We start from the raw sequence: 18,244 nt of genomic DNA, 5'->3' as shown, positions 1-18,244 counted from the left end.
TAATACAAACAAGGCTTGCGGCAATAGTTTGTGTTCACGGTGTTAGCGCCGCACACTCATTACATCACTTGCCCACCACAGCAAAGCCTCCCCCTGGCGGTTTGCCTTTTCATAGTAATGAAAATCATTTAGTTCAGTTAGAAAGCGGACGCGATGATTAAAAACCGAAAGCGTTCGATTCCTTCGGTTCATGCTGAATTGAACAGAGTCGCAGTGAAGAACAGCAGGAGTCAAACTTCATTTATCAGGTGACGAGAGTGAGGCGAGCCGACTGACTAGATGATGGTGGAAAATTTGGTTTAAAAAGTTATGATTAAGATAAGTGAGTTTGCCATTGTACTATTTTGCAGTTGTGTTTTTCCATTAAGAATAATAATGAACCTGTCTGTCACGCCTTGATTGACCAGTGTGAAAATTTTCACAGTCACATCCCTAATACAAACTTTTTTTTTTACCTTTATTATAAGTGCCTGTTCTAAGCTATACTTCATTATTAAGAAGTCACGACTATAACATGTCTGTAAGCTAGACCTGTGCAAGGTACTCCAAGATAAACCTGTTGGAAGCATTGCTTTTCTGACCAGTGGTTTTAAGCATAGTCTCAGTCTTATTGTTCTGCATTTGGTTTCAGAAGAAGAATCGGAAGAAGTGTGTTTCTTGGAGCATCATCATGAAGAAAAAGGTGCTATATCTCTTTTCCAACAGGTTATACTGAAAGCTTTACCAACATATTAATTTAGCCATAATGTATTACCTAAGTTTATTTTCACCGGTCATATTACAGAAGGTATAAGACTGCGCAATCTGGAATTGTCTGCTGATTTGCTCTCAGCGGCAGACAAAATAAAATTCTTACACTGCTGCACATCCTAAAACTCAGTGTGATTTTGTTTCTATGCATAATCTATCATCACGTGAAGTACCAATGAACTCATGGTTCTCAAGTATACAACCGCCTAAACCCCCACGTTTGCAAGGTTAAAAATAAGCCATGTGAATATTTACTCCTCAAAATGTCCTTCATACACCTTTCGGTTCTCTGTGTGTCTTCTGTGTGTCTGCGCGCGCGCATGTGTGTGTGCATCTCGTGTGAGAGCCTGTAACAAAAGCATGAATGTGTGACAGAGGGCAGCAGAAGCATCTCCGGCAATTGTGAGAGCTCGAAATAAATCTATTCAGTCAGACTCATGGGAGTGAAGCATGTGGAGGCAAACAAGCCACAGCATGTACATGAGCTCCTATTTACTGCACATAAATCCCTCAGCCAGAACCCTAATCAAACCAGGATCTGCTGGAGATGGCACGCAAATAATTACTCAATTTACAGCTAAAGATCAAGACCTGCATTTATAACGGAATACATTATACCGGTCTTTGAAGGACAAGGCAAACAGAAAAGGCATTATAATATGATAAGAGGTGAACAGACAGATTAGAGGCAATGTATGCCTCAATATTCATGGGAAACAAACGATGTCTCATGGTACAATACAGTGATAGCTTGTTTATTTATTAAATCAAACAAAGAGGGATGAAATAGAGCATCAGGTTGGCAATTTTCTGTCCACTGCATGCATTATTAGCCCTGTAGGTGGGACTTCTCCAGGTCATAATTATATAATGCATACAGCTGGCATTTAACTCCTGTCTTATAATAAATGTGGTACATTACCAGTATTGTAACCTTGGTACCAATATCATTGAAACTTCCATGGTCACACCAGGATAGTTCAAGACGAACACTGCTTTATAAAAGTGGCTGGCGAGGCAGGGACAAATCTCTGATATCTCATCACAATACTTAGACATTTCTATGATGCATGATATGCATTGCAGTATGCAGGTTTGCTAAAACTGCTAACAAAATAGAGCTGCATTTTGTTTTGGAAAAAAGTCATTCTCTACACACTGAAAATATATACATTTTTAAATATATTTTTTACAAAATCATAACTTAGCAATTTAAAAAAAAACACAAAACAGGAAGAAACTAACATCAAAACAGATACTTGGAATCAGAGTATTAAAACAAAATTGTATACCTGATCTTATTTCACCAATTTATCACATTATTTTATATTACATTTGTCATTGCACAGCTCCATTTCAGCATTAAAAGTGCATTAGTCAATATTAGTCAAGACTGGAGCACTCATTTACTATGTCAAAGTAAAAACATAGTTGCACCAGTTTTTCCTCCTTGAATCCACACTCCCATTACCACCCACGTACACAAAGCACACCGCTACCTACAATCTACAGTGGCCAGCGAGGTTCAGTTATTGACAGCAGTACCAAAGATGGTCATGATATTACTTTCAAGTGATGACATAGGTGTGCATTAATATAAACCAATTATCTGAGTTACAGCTCAGTTACACTTGGGTATAAAGAAACTTGTACATGATACGTCAAGTTATTTTTTTCCCCCCTGCACTCTGCAAAATGTTTTTTAAAGAAAATTTGTATGGTGATTAACGGAAGTGCAGCAAGCAAGACAAGGGTTAGAGCAGTATTCATCATAGAGGGTTCATATTCTGTCACCTACCTGGTAGTAGTATCTAAGAACCCAGCAAAGGCCCTCCACATAAGCCTTGACCACCTTTTTACGAAATTCATCGTCAGTCTCATCCACGTCAAATTTGGTTTTGTAATACCGCTGCTTCCATCCTGCCTCCCACAACCTAATAAACACGACAAAATTAAACAGCTACACAATCCACACGCAAAGAAACCAGGCTCAAAACCAAGTCAATGATCAATAGAATAATTATATTGGGGACAAAACTGAATTAATTTATTTTCATTAACTCAGCTGGGCTGGTTTTGTGCGTCAAAACACATCATGCTTCTTTTATGCATATTCGCACTCTCATAAATATTTCTGCTGGCCCGGGAACACAAATTTGGTGGACTCTAGAAATGCAGCAGCGCTCCACTCATGTAATCAAGGATGAGCGGCATCTGTCGAGTCGATCCTCAACGCGTCCCCAGTGGGGCAAGAAATACTGCTATGAATACCAATTTAGCCCAACGGATTTAACAGTTTTGACAAGTGCATCACAAAGGAATATTCAGCACATATTCCCCTTTCCATATTAATCACTGGCACTTGTGGAAGAGGCCACAACCAGAGTTGAGCAGGAGGGGGAGAACGAGGGGGATTAATGAGTTGTAATGGTGGGCTCCAATCAGATCATCACCTGACGTTATCTTCAGGCTCTGGCTCGCTGTCGCTGTCTTCTGCTTTCCTCTTTAAACCGTGCAGGTCCGTACTATCGCTTGGCCCTGCAGGATCCTGAGGAGAAATTAACAGCAAAAACGTCTTTAGCTATGTGATGTTGAGTAGTGTTAAAAGATCAAGATGCATGTTGATGCCGATTTGAATTATTGCAAAAACACAGTTGTTTCATAGTCACATAAATATATTGCAGTGTCTAAAAGATTAGATAATAAACTGCATGTAACAGGATAATTGTAATTATAGACTAAATAAATTTGAGAGACACCTTTCACCAACAGCTGGACAAAATTAACCCTGCAGATAAAAAGGAAAAATTTGTTTATACTTGCCTTTCCACCATTTCTCAACATGGCTTTTAAAGAACTGGCAGCATCCTGCAGGTTTGGTGAGGGGGGGAAGAGAAGGGCAACCAATAAAAATGGAAAAAATACCCAACATGATAAATTAATAACACAGATTTAAAATGACAAACCAGGGTTTAAAATAATTCAGGAGGTCACCACTAGTTTGATATACGCACAACGGAGTGTGAATGGAAACCTGCACTGTAAAGTAGCTCCAGTGTGAGCTCACGGACATACTTTGTTCTGCTGGTAGTTACTGCCCTGCATCCTCATATCATAGGCCGTATGGCGAGCGTTGTGTACAGGCATCGGTCGGTCTCGTCCTCCCAATGCACGAGGGGCAAACTGACCTCCTGTGACAAATGCCGGACCCCGTTCTGCCTAACACACACACACACACACACACACACACACACACACACACACACACACACACACACACACACACACACACACACACACACACACACCCCAGCTCTGTTGGGCTCAGTGCAACTTTCCCTGCTATCCAGTTAAATGATGGGCTTTGTAATCAGTTATAATCATGTATGCTTAAAAAAAAAATTAGGGCAAAAGCAACTGATTTTATACATATACCCATCACTAAACAAAGGATTACATGTGCAACGTTTATGGCCGCCAACAAACCATGCATTATTAATGTAAAACCTCACAGGCCTCAGTTTTGTGCACAGCATAATACACTACTGAATCTCTTAAGGACAGCAGTAGCAGCTATTCTAGCAAATAATGCTGCACACAGTCTCATTCATCCCGATTATTACAAATGACATTAAACACTATTAAGATGTAAGAAACCAGGCAAATGATTTAAAGTCCAACACACAGGATTCTCACTGAAATTCTAACAAGTGGGAAACAAAAGTTAACGAGGTGAACCTCAAGGCAATGCATGAAAGCAAGACTGATAGAAACAAAAGACTGAGGCGTTTTCTCCTCTTTCGGGGGGGTGGGGGGGACTAAAATGAGTGGAATTTTATTATCCAATAGACTTCACATTGGCTTTGTGCTTGCTCTTTGCTCTGTGAATGCACTTACCCACACAAGCACCACAGAATAAAATTACTTTGCAAAGATAGAACTTTTAATAATGATGACAAAAGGGCGTAAAAAAAATAAAAATAAATAATAATAATAATAATAATAATAAAAAAAAAAACACAAGAATGTTAAAACTGCGGGAAGTTTTCACTCAAAGATTTATAGGTCTTCATATATTGATGACCCAAGCAAAAAACGTGCTTGGGAAATTAAACCGGCTAATGCCGATACAGTGTTTATTATATTAGAAGTACAATATGAGATACTAGCACAGAAGCTTAATGAGATGGGTATATAGCTTAATGAGATGGGTTTAGCGTAGCCCATTTCATTTTGGCTAAGGGAAAATGCCTACGTCTAAGCTCACTATAAAACACAGTTTAGATACAAAGATAGAGACTTAAAGAGAAACAAAATCAACCATTCCATGTGAATTTTAAAATATCCAAGATTTTAAATCAAAGGGGAAAAAAAAATTACTATTCTATTCTTATTATTCTCTAACATGCCAACACCTTAGGACATGACTAATTTAAAACATTAATACAGTGAAGTAACAGCAGGATGGAAAGTTTAAAAGCAATGAAGGACATTGGAACTAAAAGTTTGGAAATTGGCACCGATTTAGAAAACTACATTTATTGACATTAAAAAAAAAAAAAAAAAAAAAAAAAAGTCATTTATGACAGAATAAACCAGTAGAAAGAAGACACTAATGATAAACACAAGGGCAACACAAGAGCAAATTCCACCACATAAGTGATATCAAAGAGAAACTACACTGGACATGTGTTGTGTCTAAGAGGACTGTAACGAACATGTGCATCGTATCAAAAAGTGACATTTAAAAATAAAAAAATAAATAAAAATTAATTCCACTCACCTTCATTCGTTTCTTCTTTTCCTTTGATCTCCTTTTGAAATTTTCCTACAAGAAACAAAGTGAGCCCTCACATAACCACTCAAACAAACAGAACATGAGAACACGTGTCCGTGTTAAGCAAGGAGTAAAACACTTGGGGATGAGCTGTTGAAATCATTGATTATTTTCCTTCATCAAAGCAGAATGCTGTACCTCATCCTCTTTGCGCTTCTTGAATATGTTGTCCTCAGCAACCCCCACAGCCTGCATGATAAGCTCCACTCGCTCCAGGTTGACAAAACCATGTTCTGTGAGGTATCCCTGCAGAAAAAGCACCAGTTTAAAAGCATTTCTCTCTCAGGCTATTAGGCCTGGCATGATAATGGTTCTGAAATATAATGGAAAAGCGTTTATTACCCCAGTCTTGTGCACAACATCTTTGTAAATACCCACAAGCCGGTCGATGGCGCCCTCTCTGAAAGCAGCACGTGCAAATCAGGATGGGAATTTGAGGAAGATTAAGCAGCAACACATTCTTATACAATGGAAGGTGTAAGAACTGAAACTGCATTGTTCTAATACCATCAAATACATACAAGACGTCTTCTAGATAGTGCTCTCCAATGGGAGTGCATTTATATAACAACTATATAAAACCTGATAAGAAATAACCGATTTCACCAAATTCTCCAGACTTTTCAGTTCCAGCAGTTGCCACAAGCCACTAGTGATAGCCATTGTTAGCAAAAGGAGTGTTGGTTACTAAAAGATTAATTGTGAAAAAAGGAGCCTGTTTTGGGGCTCAAACATTTATGGTGTAAAACATTATGTACATAAAAAAATGAGGTGATGCATACTGTATATTTTCCCTTAAGATGACAAATTGCATTCTGCACATTTACAAATCTGGAAAATATAGTGAATCCCGCCTTATTTCTTAATACTAGTGAAATAAATAAATAAATAAATAAATAAATAAATAAATAAATAAGGTTGATAGAAAGGTTGTCTTGATGTACCTGATTTCTAGAGAGGGCAAATGGGGCAGAAAGTCATTTCCCACAAAGAAGCACATGAAAACCCAGTCATCAACACTCCTCTCGAAGTTAAAGGGGAAAGGCAGGCTGGCCATGGTTAACTCTCGCTCCAGATACTGCAGAGAAACAACCTCCTTCAACCACAGCAGTGATAACGGCTCAAGGAGAAATGAGCAACATTGTCTGAAGCTGCACTGCTCATGCTGTGTAATAATCTCTGTGTGTGTGTGTGTGTGTGTGTGTGTGTGTGTGTGTGTGTGTGTGTTGGAGATGGATACGTACCTCACGTAGTACGCACAAACGAATGAAGATAAACTCCTGCTCGGATACTGGCACTGTGTCAGCAAACTCATCATGCTGGGGGAGACAGATTTTATAAAGTCACCAGATTATTTGAATAAATGACCACGTTTGAAGTATAGATACTTATTTATTGTATTACCTCTCCTTTCTTCTCCCTGGCCACACCCTGGCACTCTTTAATTTCATGTCCAATCTGTCCACACAGTGCACATGGTCTGGGTTTGTTAGGCTTGAATTCTTCTCGGATGATGGTGAAGTTGGGCTCGTGTGTTGCCAGACCCAACATAATAAGATCAGCTAGTGACAAGAAGATTCAGCTTATTAAAAAAAACAAACAAACAAAAAAAAAAAAACAAAACAAACAAACAAACAAACAAAAAAAAAAAAAAACACAAACAAAACACAAAGCTGAAAGTTATAAAGTTATATGCAAAAATTGCCAAGGCAAAATTAGGAAGATACCCAGAGAGGAAAAAATAAACAGAGCACTTAAAAGCAATGGTAAAAGTCCAGGTTTGCAAATTGTGTCACTGTACGCTGACAGAGTACATGCCTCTGCTTGCCAGTAGTTTTACCATTTCAATTACTTTTCTTCTCTGTGGGTTTGGTTATCATGAAATTAAAATCCTCCCCTTCATGAAGACCCTGACTGATTGGCTAAATTAATTTCTTCCACATTTAGTCTTTTGTTCAGTCAAATTCAGTGTGGACCGAATCAGGGCATACACAAAGATGGCTGGATCCATTTAACTGCCAACTTTATCCTATTACACAATTTACTGTATATAAAACCAATTCACTGATCCTAATTATGAGTCACAAATGCACGTAATACAGTCGTATAAAAAAATAAGTACAGCCCATGGAAATTGTTGGCTTTTTTTGTGACCCATTTGGAAAAGCAAACCTTTGATCCTCTTTGAAACAGTGCCTATTAATAAAGATGATATAGTAGCAAAGGACACAGATTTGACATTTTGAAGTAATTTTCACAATTTAAATTAAATTACAATAAAAAAATAAAAGAAAATAAAATAATAAAAAACAGATCACAAAAAAGTAAGTACACCCCTACATTTATCACACTTTCAAATCCATAAAATTAGAAGTCAGGTGTTCAAAATTGGGTGCCGTTGATTAGAACCTGCTTAGGGAGTGCAGGTGGAACTGGTTATTCATACCCCTCTCATATCTAGTGTTCCCTTTGCTATTGAGGTGTGTGGAGTCACCATGCCAAGATCTAAACAGACTGCAAGGCCTTTAGAAAAAAGGTTGTGCATGCCTATGAGTCTGGCAATGGATTGTTCCAGGAAAAAGCCTTTGCAAGACTACAGTTTGGCAAATGAGCACATAGGCAAAGACCAGGCCTTTTGGAACAATGTGCTCTGGACAGATGAATCAAAAGATAGAGTTGATTGGCCACAGGAATAGCAGACCAGAAACAGCTTTTCATTAGAAGCACCTCATACCAACTGTGAAGCACGGTGGTGGAAACTTTATGGCTTGGGGTTGCTTCACTACCTCAGGGACTGAACAGCTTTCATTCAAATGACTCCACTATGAATTCTGCATCATATCAAACAGTGCCTGGGGATAATGTGAGGCCATTTGTCCGAAAGTTGAAGTTGAACAGAAAATGGACCTTTCAACAGGACCAACAGAACACTAGCCAATCCACAGAGGAAGGGCTCAAAAACCCCGGATGTGATGAACAAACGTTTGCTTGTCCAAATGTGTCAAAAAAGCCAACAATTCCATGGGGTCTACTTATTTTTTCACATAACTAAATACAGTTCTTACATTGCACAGTGGCAACAGGGACACTCTAGAGCTGCTCAAAGGAAGACACACACCAAGTTCCTTTCAACCCTAACTAAGCAATATTTTTTCTCCTTTATCCCCCAGGGGCATCATACACCAGTGATTGCTACAGTCCTTGTAGTTATATTGCATGCCTGCTAATTGCTCCTATTCATAAAAGGTTAGAAGCATTACTACATGGTTGAGTCCTCTCAAGCACCAACAAGCTTATTACAGCCATTTCTGTCCAGTACAACAGGCACAGACACAGCTTTGGTTCAATACATGACTGTATAAAGTTAAAGCGCTGACAAATGTTATAGTTAAAGGAATAAAACAAATGAATTAACAGTCACTTACCATCAGCACCACAGAGACAGTGGTGTGTATTAGGGTCATGATTGGGCTGACCTGAGCAAAGACAGAAGGGAAAAAAACAACAATATTTGACTAAAGCTTGAATGAAAAACACAGCAAAGCAAAACTACAGGGAATGTTTACTATAAACAGTTATAAGAAATTACAATGTAGAGGATATGTTAAGTGGCTTTATGTGCAAGAGTTTTACCATTTACTAAGAAACAACTTTTAAAATGCAATCAGTACAACCTTAACTGATTTGCCATGCCACCTGTAATTTTTTTTAATTTAAAGTACAGTTCATTAACAACTAAACGGCAGCCATGTCAACTCCACCTGCTGTCTGGTTCAAGCCCCTCCCCTTCTGATACAAGGTGCATTATGGGACAGAAGTGTTTGCTTGGGGGGTCCATCACCTACATTCCCTTACTGATCTTCCCAGAATGACCATGGTTACGTATAAAAAACATATATATACACACACACACACACACACACACACACACACACTAATAATATATATATTTATATATATATATAAAAATACCTCGCTGTCTCCTGATGAAATCCATGATCTTATGTTCACCTTCTCCAGGAACACTAGCATCAGAGAGAAAGACCTGAAAATCAATGGAATCCAGTTTAGCCCACACACATGACTGCCAAGATCTTTCATTTAATTCTGTAGAAGAATGTATAAAGGCTTATATAAAATGCATGTTATGAAAACAGGAGCTAAAAGCATAGTATTAAAGCCTGAATAAAAAAGCGCTGTATGACCTACTGTGACATTCCGCCATCCAGGATCATTGCTCAGTCTGTCTGCAATGTAGTAGCGCAAACATTTGGCCAAGTTGTCCATGAACTCTGTGCCCTTCACATGAAAACACAATACATTTCTCAGATTAGTTTTATTAGCAATACTCAAAGAAATAGAAAAAAAATAAAATACATTTTTTATAATTAGTGTATATTATATATATATATATATATATATATATATATATATATATATACACACACACACACACACACACATTTTCTTTACTACACCAGCATTTTCATCGTCAGTATTCATTGTGATACAAAAGGGATTCAAGCGTTAAACTCAGCAGAAAATATGTAGGTGTATTTAACAGAAGAAAAATCAATAAATCCAATTCATGTTTACAAGACCAGAATTACCCCAATTTTAAACAAAGAAGCTACAACCCCCCCCCCCCCCCCCCCCCACTCCAATTTTCACAGCTGCACTGCTCTGTTCTTGACCTGTGCTTGGCTGAGCATGAGAGTGTATCTGCGCTAAAGACCGTTGACCATTACCCATGCTGCTGCACTGGAGCCATCAACAGCATGGAATTTTCAGAAACACTGATATAGAAAACAAAGTGGAGTATTTAAGTGGACACAGACACAACAGAGAAAGAGGTCTAGCATAGAAATGATAAATCTGCCAACAGAATAACACCTAATAAGAATCAGGTGGAAAGCCATGTCCACTTACCCAATCATCTTCCCCTTAGGGACCAGAGTTAACTATTGTCTGTCACTGCATTGGTTTACTTTGCACAGCTTTTTGGTTAATATTTATTGGACATGTGCATCAGCATATCTGCACTATTAGTCACTGTACACAAGTACATAAGCATATTTGCACAGTGCTGCTTATCTAGATTTCTCTCAAAGAGCTATTACTTTATTATTATTAATAATTAGTTATTTATTTTTATTTGCATGATGCTGTAAGATGCAACACTACTGACTCACCGGAGTGATGCAGTTGCTGTCAAACCTCTCTTTTATTTCATCAGGGGGCAGGTAACCACCTTGTGAAAATGAAAAGCACTATTATATTATCTTTTAAAACAAAACAAAAAAACCCCCCACATTTATCATATTCAGAAAACTAATTCTCTCCCCGACTACATTTTTAACATACAACTGTAATACAAATAAAGAATGACCATAAGAACACTACACACTAACTGAAGAACATCAATAAGGATGCTACAAAAATATAAAAAGGCAGCCAGGCTACAGTGGTGAGGAAACTAGGCCCGTACCTCTCTGAAAAACTTCCTCCCTCATTTTCTTTTTCTCTTCAGCGAGCTCCACTCCTTCTTTGGAGGCACGGAATCGTCTGGATCGCTGCTGGTTCATTTTGGCACGAGGAGCCTAAAGGAAAGACGTCCCACACACCATCATAGATGGGCACAATACACACTCCATGTGTTTACAAAAAAAAAGAAAAGAAAAAAAAAAAGACAACAACAAAACACATTCCCAGATGTGTTGCTCGCCATGAAATATGCTGCAAGACATAACAGAGTCTAAAGGTAATAAAGTGCACATATAAATTGTTTTGGTAAAATACTAAAAGGCCAAGTGCAAACCTAACAAATCGGTTTTAAAAATATTACCCCAGACAGAGACTTTACCATCAAGTTAAAATCAAAATTATTTACATCTGGGATGACCCCAAACCCACCACAACAAAACAAATACCCAAATATAAAAGGCCCCAGTCCACAATTATCCAACCACAAGCACCAAGTTGTGCTGTTCATTATGATGATACTCAAGTTTTCTCCTCATTATTCGATGAATAGAGGGAGGGCGACCCAGGAACTCAGACACATGGAGTGTTGACATTTTTAATCCAATCTACTGTTATTTCAGTCAAGTTTTAACTTTTTTCTTTCATCCAGTTCTCTTACGGTACATTTACACGACAACGATGTACTAAAAACTGAAAAGTTTTTTCTTTGCGTTTTTGAAAAAAAAAGTTTCACATACAGTCCACAACGTTGTTGAAACCAGCCTGTTCACGCAGATCCGCAAAAATACTAAAAACACTATTATGCATGCCAGGCCAGTAGGTGGAGAGGTCACATTGTAAAGGAACACTACGAACTTTCGCACATAAGCATTCACGTCAACGTGTCCGCCATATTGATCCGGGCCCAGTAAAGAAACAAGTGAACGGGGAAGCTGTGATTTTCTGGATAAAAAGCACAATAACGTTTACATTTCTCAAACGATTTCAGTGGTTTATGATCTACATGGAGTACAAAAAAAATAAAGAAATGAGGGAAAAAAAAAAAAAAAAGTTCTGCCTCCAATTACTTAGAATCTCGAGCGTTAGACTTGGAAAATTATTCACCATCATAAGGAACTGTGAAAACTCACGCTTGTCAAGCATAGATTTGGCTTATTATACATCCCTAATGTACATGAAAAATGCATAAAGTTTATTTTCAATGTGAAATGGATTTTTCTGTCTTCAACCGCATCTTTTAGTTTTTCTTCTGCTCCAGGTCAGAATTCTGTTAACAAAGCTCGATCATTTTTAAATATTGAGAAAAAAAAAAAAATCTAAACAGTGCATCTTTAAGTAATAGAAATAATAACAACAGACAGTCATTGTACCTAAATGGAACAAAATCTGCAAATACAAATCGAATAGTGAGGCACTGGCAGTCAGTCTGCTTTCTATATTTTATTAACGATAAAAGTATACAGATACTCCAAAACAGATAATTACAAGCTTTTGAAAACCCGTTGTTTGTGTAGATGTGGGTTAATAATTAGCATATGTAACATGTCTCCGCTGGTCGTAGTAGCGATGGAGTAAAGAGTCAATAAACTCAAAATCCTGAGCAGCACAAACAGTCCTCTACTCCGCTATTCTAGTTTTGAAAGTCTCACGCGTTGTTTTGAAGTACTTGCGCGCATGCCTATAGACTGAACATGTAATACGGGTGCGCATGATGTCATTTTCAGAAATTCTCGTTTTTGTATGTTTACACGGAGACGATAATGGCATCGTTTTCAGACTATTGCACTTTGAATCCAGTTTTCAGAAGTTTGCGTTTTCAGGCCATAAACCGCATAAAAAGCTTTCCATTTTAGTTGAAAACGATGTCGTGTAAACAGCCCCGTAATCTACACATTCTAAGATAGCATTCTGGACTCATTTATGTTTAATTACTGACACCCGATTTCAAATTGGTTCAAACACAGTTTGATTAAACACATGAAACAGCTGTGTGAACTCTGAAGGGCCAAATGCTGAGCCTGATTACTTACAACACCATCGATTGCCATGTAAAGAACTCTTCTTGGACGAACGATGTTGAAGAGCCGGTCAATGTACTCAAAAATTGCAACCATCATTTCATCCTCATTCTTGGGTGCAGGCCTGGAGAAAAAACAAAAAAACAAAAAAACAAACAAACAAGAACCCACAGATGTCAGTAAAAGTCTCCAAAAAAACCCATGGCTTTAACTTTCAGTCAGAGTAAAATACTCACTTGTCCTCGGGGTGTGTGCAAGGGTGGATAATTCCATTCATGTCCAAATACAGGTTATCAAACTCCACCTCGTTTGGGTTGGGTTTAGTTGTATCAACAGGTATCCGGACACCATTGCACTCTTTAGACTGCAAGAGAACAAAGAGGCAAATGTAGATTCCTCGATTTCAGTGTGCGACAGAAAGTTAGCAACAGTGGAACAAAGCCTCATAGTCTTCATAAATGTACACTACACTAATATAGGATAAGAGGATAATCATATACTTATGCTTCCTTTAGTCTGTATTAATGCACATGAGTATCCTCTTCTAACAAAAGTTCTGCTGTAGCATGCTTTTACCAGCAAGGGTTTTGGCTATGAGCTGTGGCATTTACATTACTCGTGTCTGGTTAGTGTCCTTATTTTCTTCCGATATATTTAACTGACTTTAGTGTTTCTACAGCCCTGTGTCTTATTGATTTTGAAAAGATTGTCTGTTATTTGTACACATCAATCAGCTTAGTTAAAATCATGCTACACAGAGACTGCACATAGGAAAATGCGTGTAGTGCGGCAGGAGAGAGATTCAGAACGATAGATATGTACCACAATTCGAGGTGCATCACACAACTGAACTGCATTGCCTTAACCGCCGGGCACCATGGGGGGTGGGTGGGTGTGTGTGTGTGTGTGTGTGTGTGTGTTACATGTCCACCCTTGAGTTTAGCCACGTTTCCACCACAGGAACTTTCTTACTTGGGAGTTTAGGAACTTTGAGGGGTGGGACTTGGGCGCTGAACATGCTGATTGGTTACCACAAAATTAATACAAGTTTACACAAAACACACTTCATGTCTAAAGACAATAATAATAATAATAATAATAATAATAATAATAAGAAGAAGAAGAAGAAGAAGAAGAAGAAGGAAAACACACATAGAATGTTTAGTGATCTAGTACTGAAATCTCAATTTCATTTTATTGTCTTGTTCCAGTATTGGAAAGTTGCATCAGACTTTCTCTCATGCCAGTTTCATCCCAAAGATCTTTATTGTGAGTGAAATACAGCAGGTATTATAAGCGAAATGTTTGTAGATTTGAATACATGCAATATAGTCATCAATTTTATACATTAACTGCCCTTAGACTTCCAATACAATAAGTTTTCTGTTCCTCGGCAAATGTCAGTTCTCAGAGATGCAGCGGACAAAGGTTCAAGAAGGAAAGATGTCCGAGTATTATCTTAAATGAAATCCCTGCCCTTCATTAACAAGAGTACCAAGACACCATCAGATTAAGTTAAGAATAAAGGAAGAAAACAGCTTTCCTCTTGACACAGATCTATAGTGACAGGAAATGGCGAATTTTATACCCTACTTAGTGTGCTTATCTAGGGAGAAGGAAGACATGGTTACACAAATCAGAAAAATTTAAATCTTTGGTAATAAAAAAAAAAATAAATAAATAAAATAAAAAAATAAATAAATAAAATTTAACTCCTCCGAATATTGCAGCATTTGCTTGATTATGCGTTAATTTCTACAATCTCGAAATCCTGGAGGGACTGGTGTGTAGAAAAAGTATGCAAGTACTGGGACATACGAACAAGTCACGCAACACATGAGAACGTTGTTGTCTAGTTACATAGATGGTCACCGTAAACAAACTCCTCGCTGCATTTCCACTTGTCTTCCTTATATAATTTATACTATGCAACTTCATTTACCATTCCCTTGATTTATTTTGCCACATTTCATTTACAACGCTCAAAAACACGTGCATCACCGATGTTGCACTCATCCGCCATGATTGCAAGTTGAATTCGGCGAAGCAAACCGTCACGAAACTTCAATGTACTATGATTTAGGACTCACTAATTCTATTCTGTGATAATATTTAGGACGGATAATAGGCAAACTGGGATGCAGCATAACTGATAGGCATTTGGAACGCAGCCTAGGTCTGAACACATGCAGTTATATTCAGTGTTGATAACTCGATGACTTTGGCCAAGTTTCCACTGCATGGTACGACTCGGCTCGGCTCGCTTTACTTTTCAGAGCTTGCTTTTCCACTGCAGTTTAGTGCCATGTTCCACTCGCCTTCAGTCAGGAATAATGTACTATGGAAGCCCTGTACAAATACACGGTCTTCCTGGCTATAATTCTAGCAATAATATTTTATTATTCCATCCATTTTCACTGATTTCTTCCTAACAATTCTGACTACTTACTATTACAAATTGTTAGTTTGTTGTGATAAGTCCATTATTGTTTTCTTTAATGACAAAACACGATTATATTCTATTTCAAGTGTCTTCAGAAAATCTTCTCAAGTAAGACGTTCTGATATGCAAATAACTCGATGAATATGCAAATTAGCCCCTAACGTCACCTGGAGACTTCTAGCGGGTTTTTGAGCATGCATTAACCATTTTCCCCTAAAAACAGCAACACTGCTTAGTGTACTAATTAGCAGTAGTTAACCTAATAGAGAGCACATTACACGTGAACTAAAACAAAACTTAAGTTAAAAGTCTCTGTTCACGGTGCCGCTTATATATTTACGTTAAACAACCGTTACACAGTCACAATCCTATTATTATTATTATTATTATAGAATAACAGTAACGGCTAATCATCTACACGTTCCAAAAGATAGCGACTCTATTTTACCAACTATTCCGATTTCATTCATGCTAATTAGCATTTGGTGCGAAACTGTAAACTCAACTCGGGGCTCTGTGATTAGCTAGCTAGCTAGCTTGTTTAGCATGTTAGCATACCTTCTCCTCCACGCAGTGTACAATTATAGACGGATACTTCCGACTCAGCCAACGGAAAAAAGCAGGGACACCCATCTTCAGTTAAAATACGGCTTTAAAAAACAAGCGAGTTTTAAAAACAACTAACAAGACTGAAAGACGCTAGCAGAAAAAAAATGCTAGCGTTACTACAAATAAATGACAACACGATTATTATATTAGCGCGTCGTATACGTTTATAGCATAGCCAAGATTCATTTCCGGGTTTATGATGACTTTTTGGAAGTCTAGGGAAATAAATGAGCGCACCCTACAGGCGGGAATAGTAACAATACAAATAATAATACAAACATTTCGTTCCTGGAGCAGAGGGTTTAGACTCACGTTTCATTGTTTTCCATGATTTAACCACAAGTACTAAATAAAACAAGCACAAGCATAAACCATTTTTTTTTCTTTTTTTTCTCAAAAGTTTATTCATTCACTCATCTTCAGTAACTATTTGATTCTGGTCAGGGTTGAGGTGGAGCCGGAGCCTATCCCAGGAACACTGGACAAGGCAGGAGAATTCACACAATACATCACAGTGCACCATGCATAAACACACGCATTCACAGCTCGGGGCAATTTAGCGTAACCAGTACACCTGTGTTGTGTTTGGACAGTGGGAGGAAACTGGAGAACACAGAGGAAACACATGCAAACCCAAGCAAACACTGGAGCTGTGAGGTGGCTGTACTTTGTGTACAGTGGACTATACAAATAAAATTATTTCAGAATTTTGTCTTACAGTTAAAAGCTTCTTTCTTAAACCTAAACATGTGCTGAGAGAAACTTTAAGGAGTTTCTACACAGAAGGTGAGAGTACAGAATCAGCTTGTGGGGTTGAGTATTTAAAAAATTAATATCAAGTGGCTCCATATTATTAATTGACTCAAAAATTAAATCACAATTCTCAATGTCTTAAAATAAAATGAAATCAAAATGATAAATATTAACAACAATACTACTACTACCACACTACTACTCCTCCTCCTCCTCCTCCTCCTCCTCCTACTACTACTACTACTACTACTAATAATAATAATTACAACAAAAAGCTTAAACTATGCTTTTTCAATGTTCATTGCAAAATATATTAACATTCATCTTTAGGCTTATCTAGATTAAGAAGCAAGAATGGCAAAGAAAACTCCCTGATTAGACATGAGGAAGAAACCTTGACTGTAACATTGTAACATCTGCAACATTGGACAGTGTGATTATAAGTCATTACAGTATACAGGTGTAAAAGAGTAAAGGCAGTCAGTTCTAAGTGTGTTGAAAGGATGTTCAGTATGAGCAGATTGTGACTAAGAGTCCTGGGATGAGCTCAGGACAGTCTTTATGATTATAGCAGCAGTTCTTTGTTATAAATCTACTATCCAGGTGAGAATATCCACTGAAGCAAGGTTGAGTGTTGGGCAGAAACTGTAGTGCAGTGCTGTAGTGTAGTTTGGGAAGCGCAAATATTTAGGATGTCCATGTGAGACCATTCTGGAGCAGGAAATCAATGATGCGTTCAGAAAGCTCCAAGCAGATGAAATCATGTCAGACAGCAGAATTATTTGCATTTATTACAAAAATATATTTCTCATTAATTATGAAAAAAATGTATCACTTAAAGGAAGATATTTTTATGAGAATGATTTTTCTTAGTGGAATTATTAGTAGTTAGTAGTTTATTATTATCTGAGAGAAAAGGTTGAGCTATTGTGTTTAATGTATACACTCTAAAAAACACTGTGTTAAAAACAACCCAAATTAGGTTATTCTTAGCCCAATGGCTGGGTAAATATAGGACAGAACACATTTTGGGCTAAACTAACCCATCACGTTGGATTGTTAATTTTTGTTTTTACCTTTTGAAAATGTAAAATATACCATATTATGAACAAATACGTCAACATGGTATCTCCTTTATTTATACACAAGAAGGTGTTCAGAAATGTATTGCTAGAGCTGCTGAAGTGGTGTTTATATATAGACTTTGAAGTAAATTACTCAAATAAGTCATATATTTAAGACCAAAACATCAGATTTTGATCAAAGGAGACGTTTAAAACAACCAAAAAACTTACGATCCAGTGGGCATTACAAACAAGTAAGCAAAAGCTAACAAAAATAGCGATGCAT

General features: G+C 37.6%; 1 protein-coding gene across 1 annotated transcript in view; it reads right to left on the bottom strand.

The window, feature by feature from the left end:
• Positions 1-16,328, bottom strand: part of xrn2 (5'-3' exoribonuclease 2) — a 29,354-nt gene extending 13,026 nt beyond the window's left edge. Inside the window, exons 1-18 of the mRNA XM_017456122.3 lie at positions 16,091-16,328; positions 13,326-13,453; positions 13,102-13,213; positions 11,076-11,187; positions 10,780-10,838; positions 9,797-9,886; positions 9,560-9,632; positions 9,013-9,063; positions 6,992-7,149; positions 6,832-6,906; positions 6,532-6,665; positions 5,930-5,987; positions 5,726-5,833; positions 5,534-5,578; positions 3,826-3,969; positions 3,574-3,618; positions 3,204-3,298; positions 2,549-2,684 (exon numbers count right to left, since the gene is read on the bottom strand). Coding sequence (XP_017311611.1) covers positions 2,549-2,684; positions 3,204-3,298; positions 3,574-3,618; positions 3,826-3,969; positions 5,534-5,578; positions 5,726-5,833; positions 5,930-5,987; positions 6,532-6,665; positions 6,832-6,906; positions 6,992-7,149; positions 9,013-9,063; positions 9,560-9,632; positions 9,797-9,886; positions 10,780-10,838; positions 11,076-11,187; positions 13,102-13,213; positions 13,326-13,453; positions 16,091-16,165 — 1,698 coding nt within the window. The 5' untranslated portion in view covers positions 16,166-16,328. The remainder of the gene's footprint in view (positions 1-2,548; positions 2,685-3,203; positions 3,299-3,573; positions 3,619-3,825; positions 3,970-5,533; positions 5,579-5,725; positions 5,834-5,929; positions 5,988-6,531; positions 6,666-6,831; positions 6,907-6,991; positions 7,150-9,012; positions 9,064-9,559; positions 9,633-9,796; positions 9,887-10,779; positions 10,839-11,075; positions 11,188-13,101; positions 13,214-13,325; positions 13,454-16,090) is intronic.
• Positions 16,329-18,244: the final 1,916 nt, after the last annotated feature.

Source organism: Ictalurus punctatus, chromosome 25 (genome assembly GCF_001660625.3).
Source record: "Ictalurus punctatus breed USDA103 chromosome 25, Coco_2.0, whole genome shotgun sequence".
In the NCBI taxonomy this organism is placed as follows: domain Eukaryota; kingdom Metazoa; phylum Chordata; class Actinopteri; order Siluriformes; family Ictaluridae; genus Ictalurus; species Ictalurus punctatus.
The sequence above is the reverse complement of the archived record's forward strand: the minus strand, read 5'-3'. Positions and strand labels throughout refer to the sequence as shown.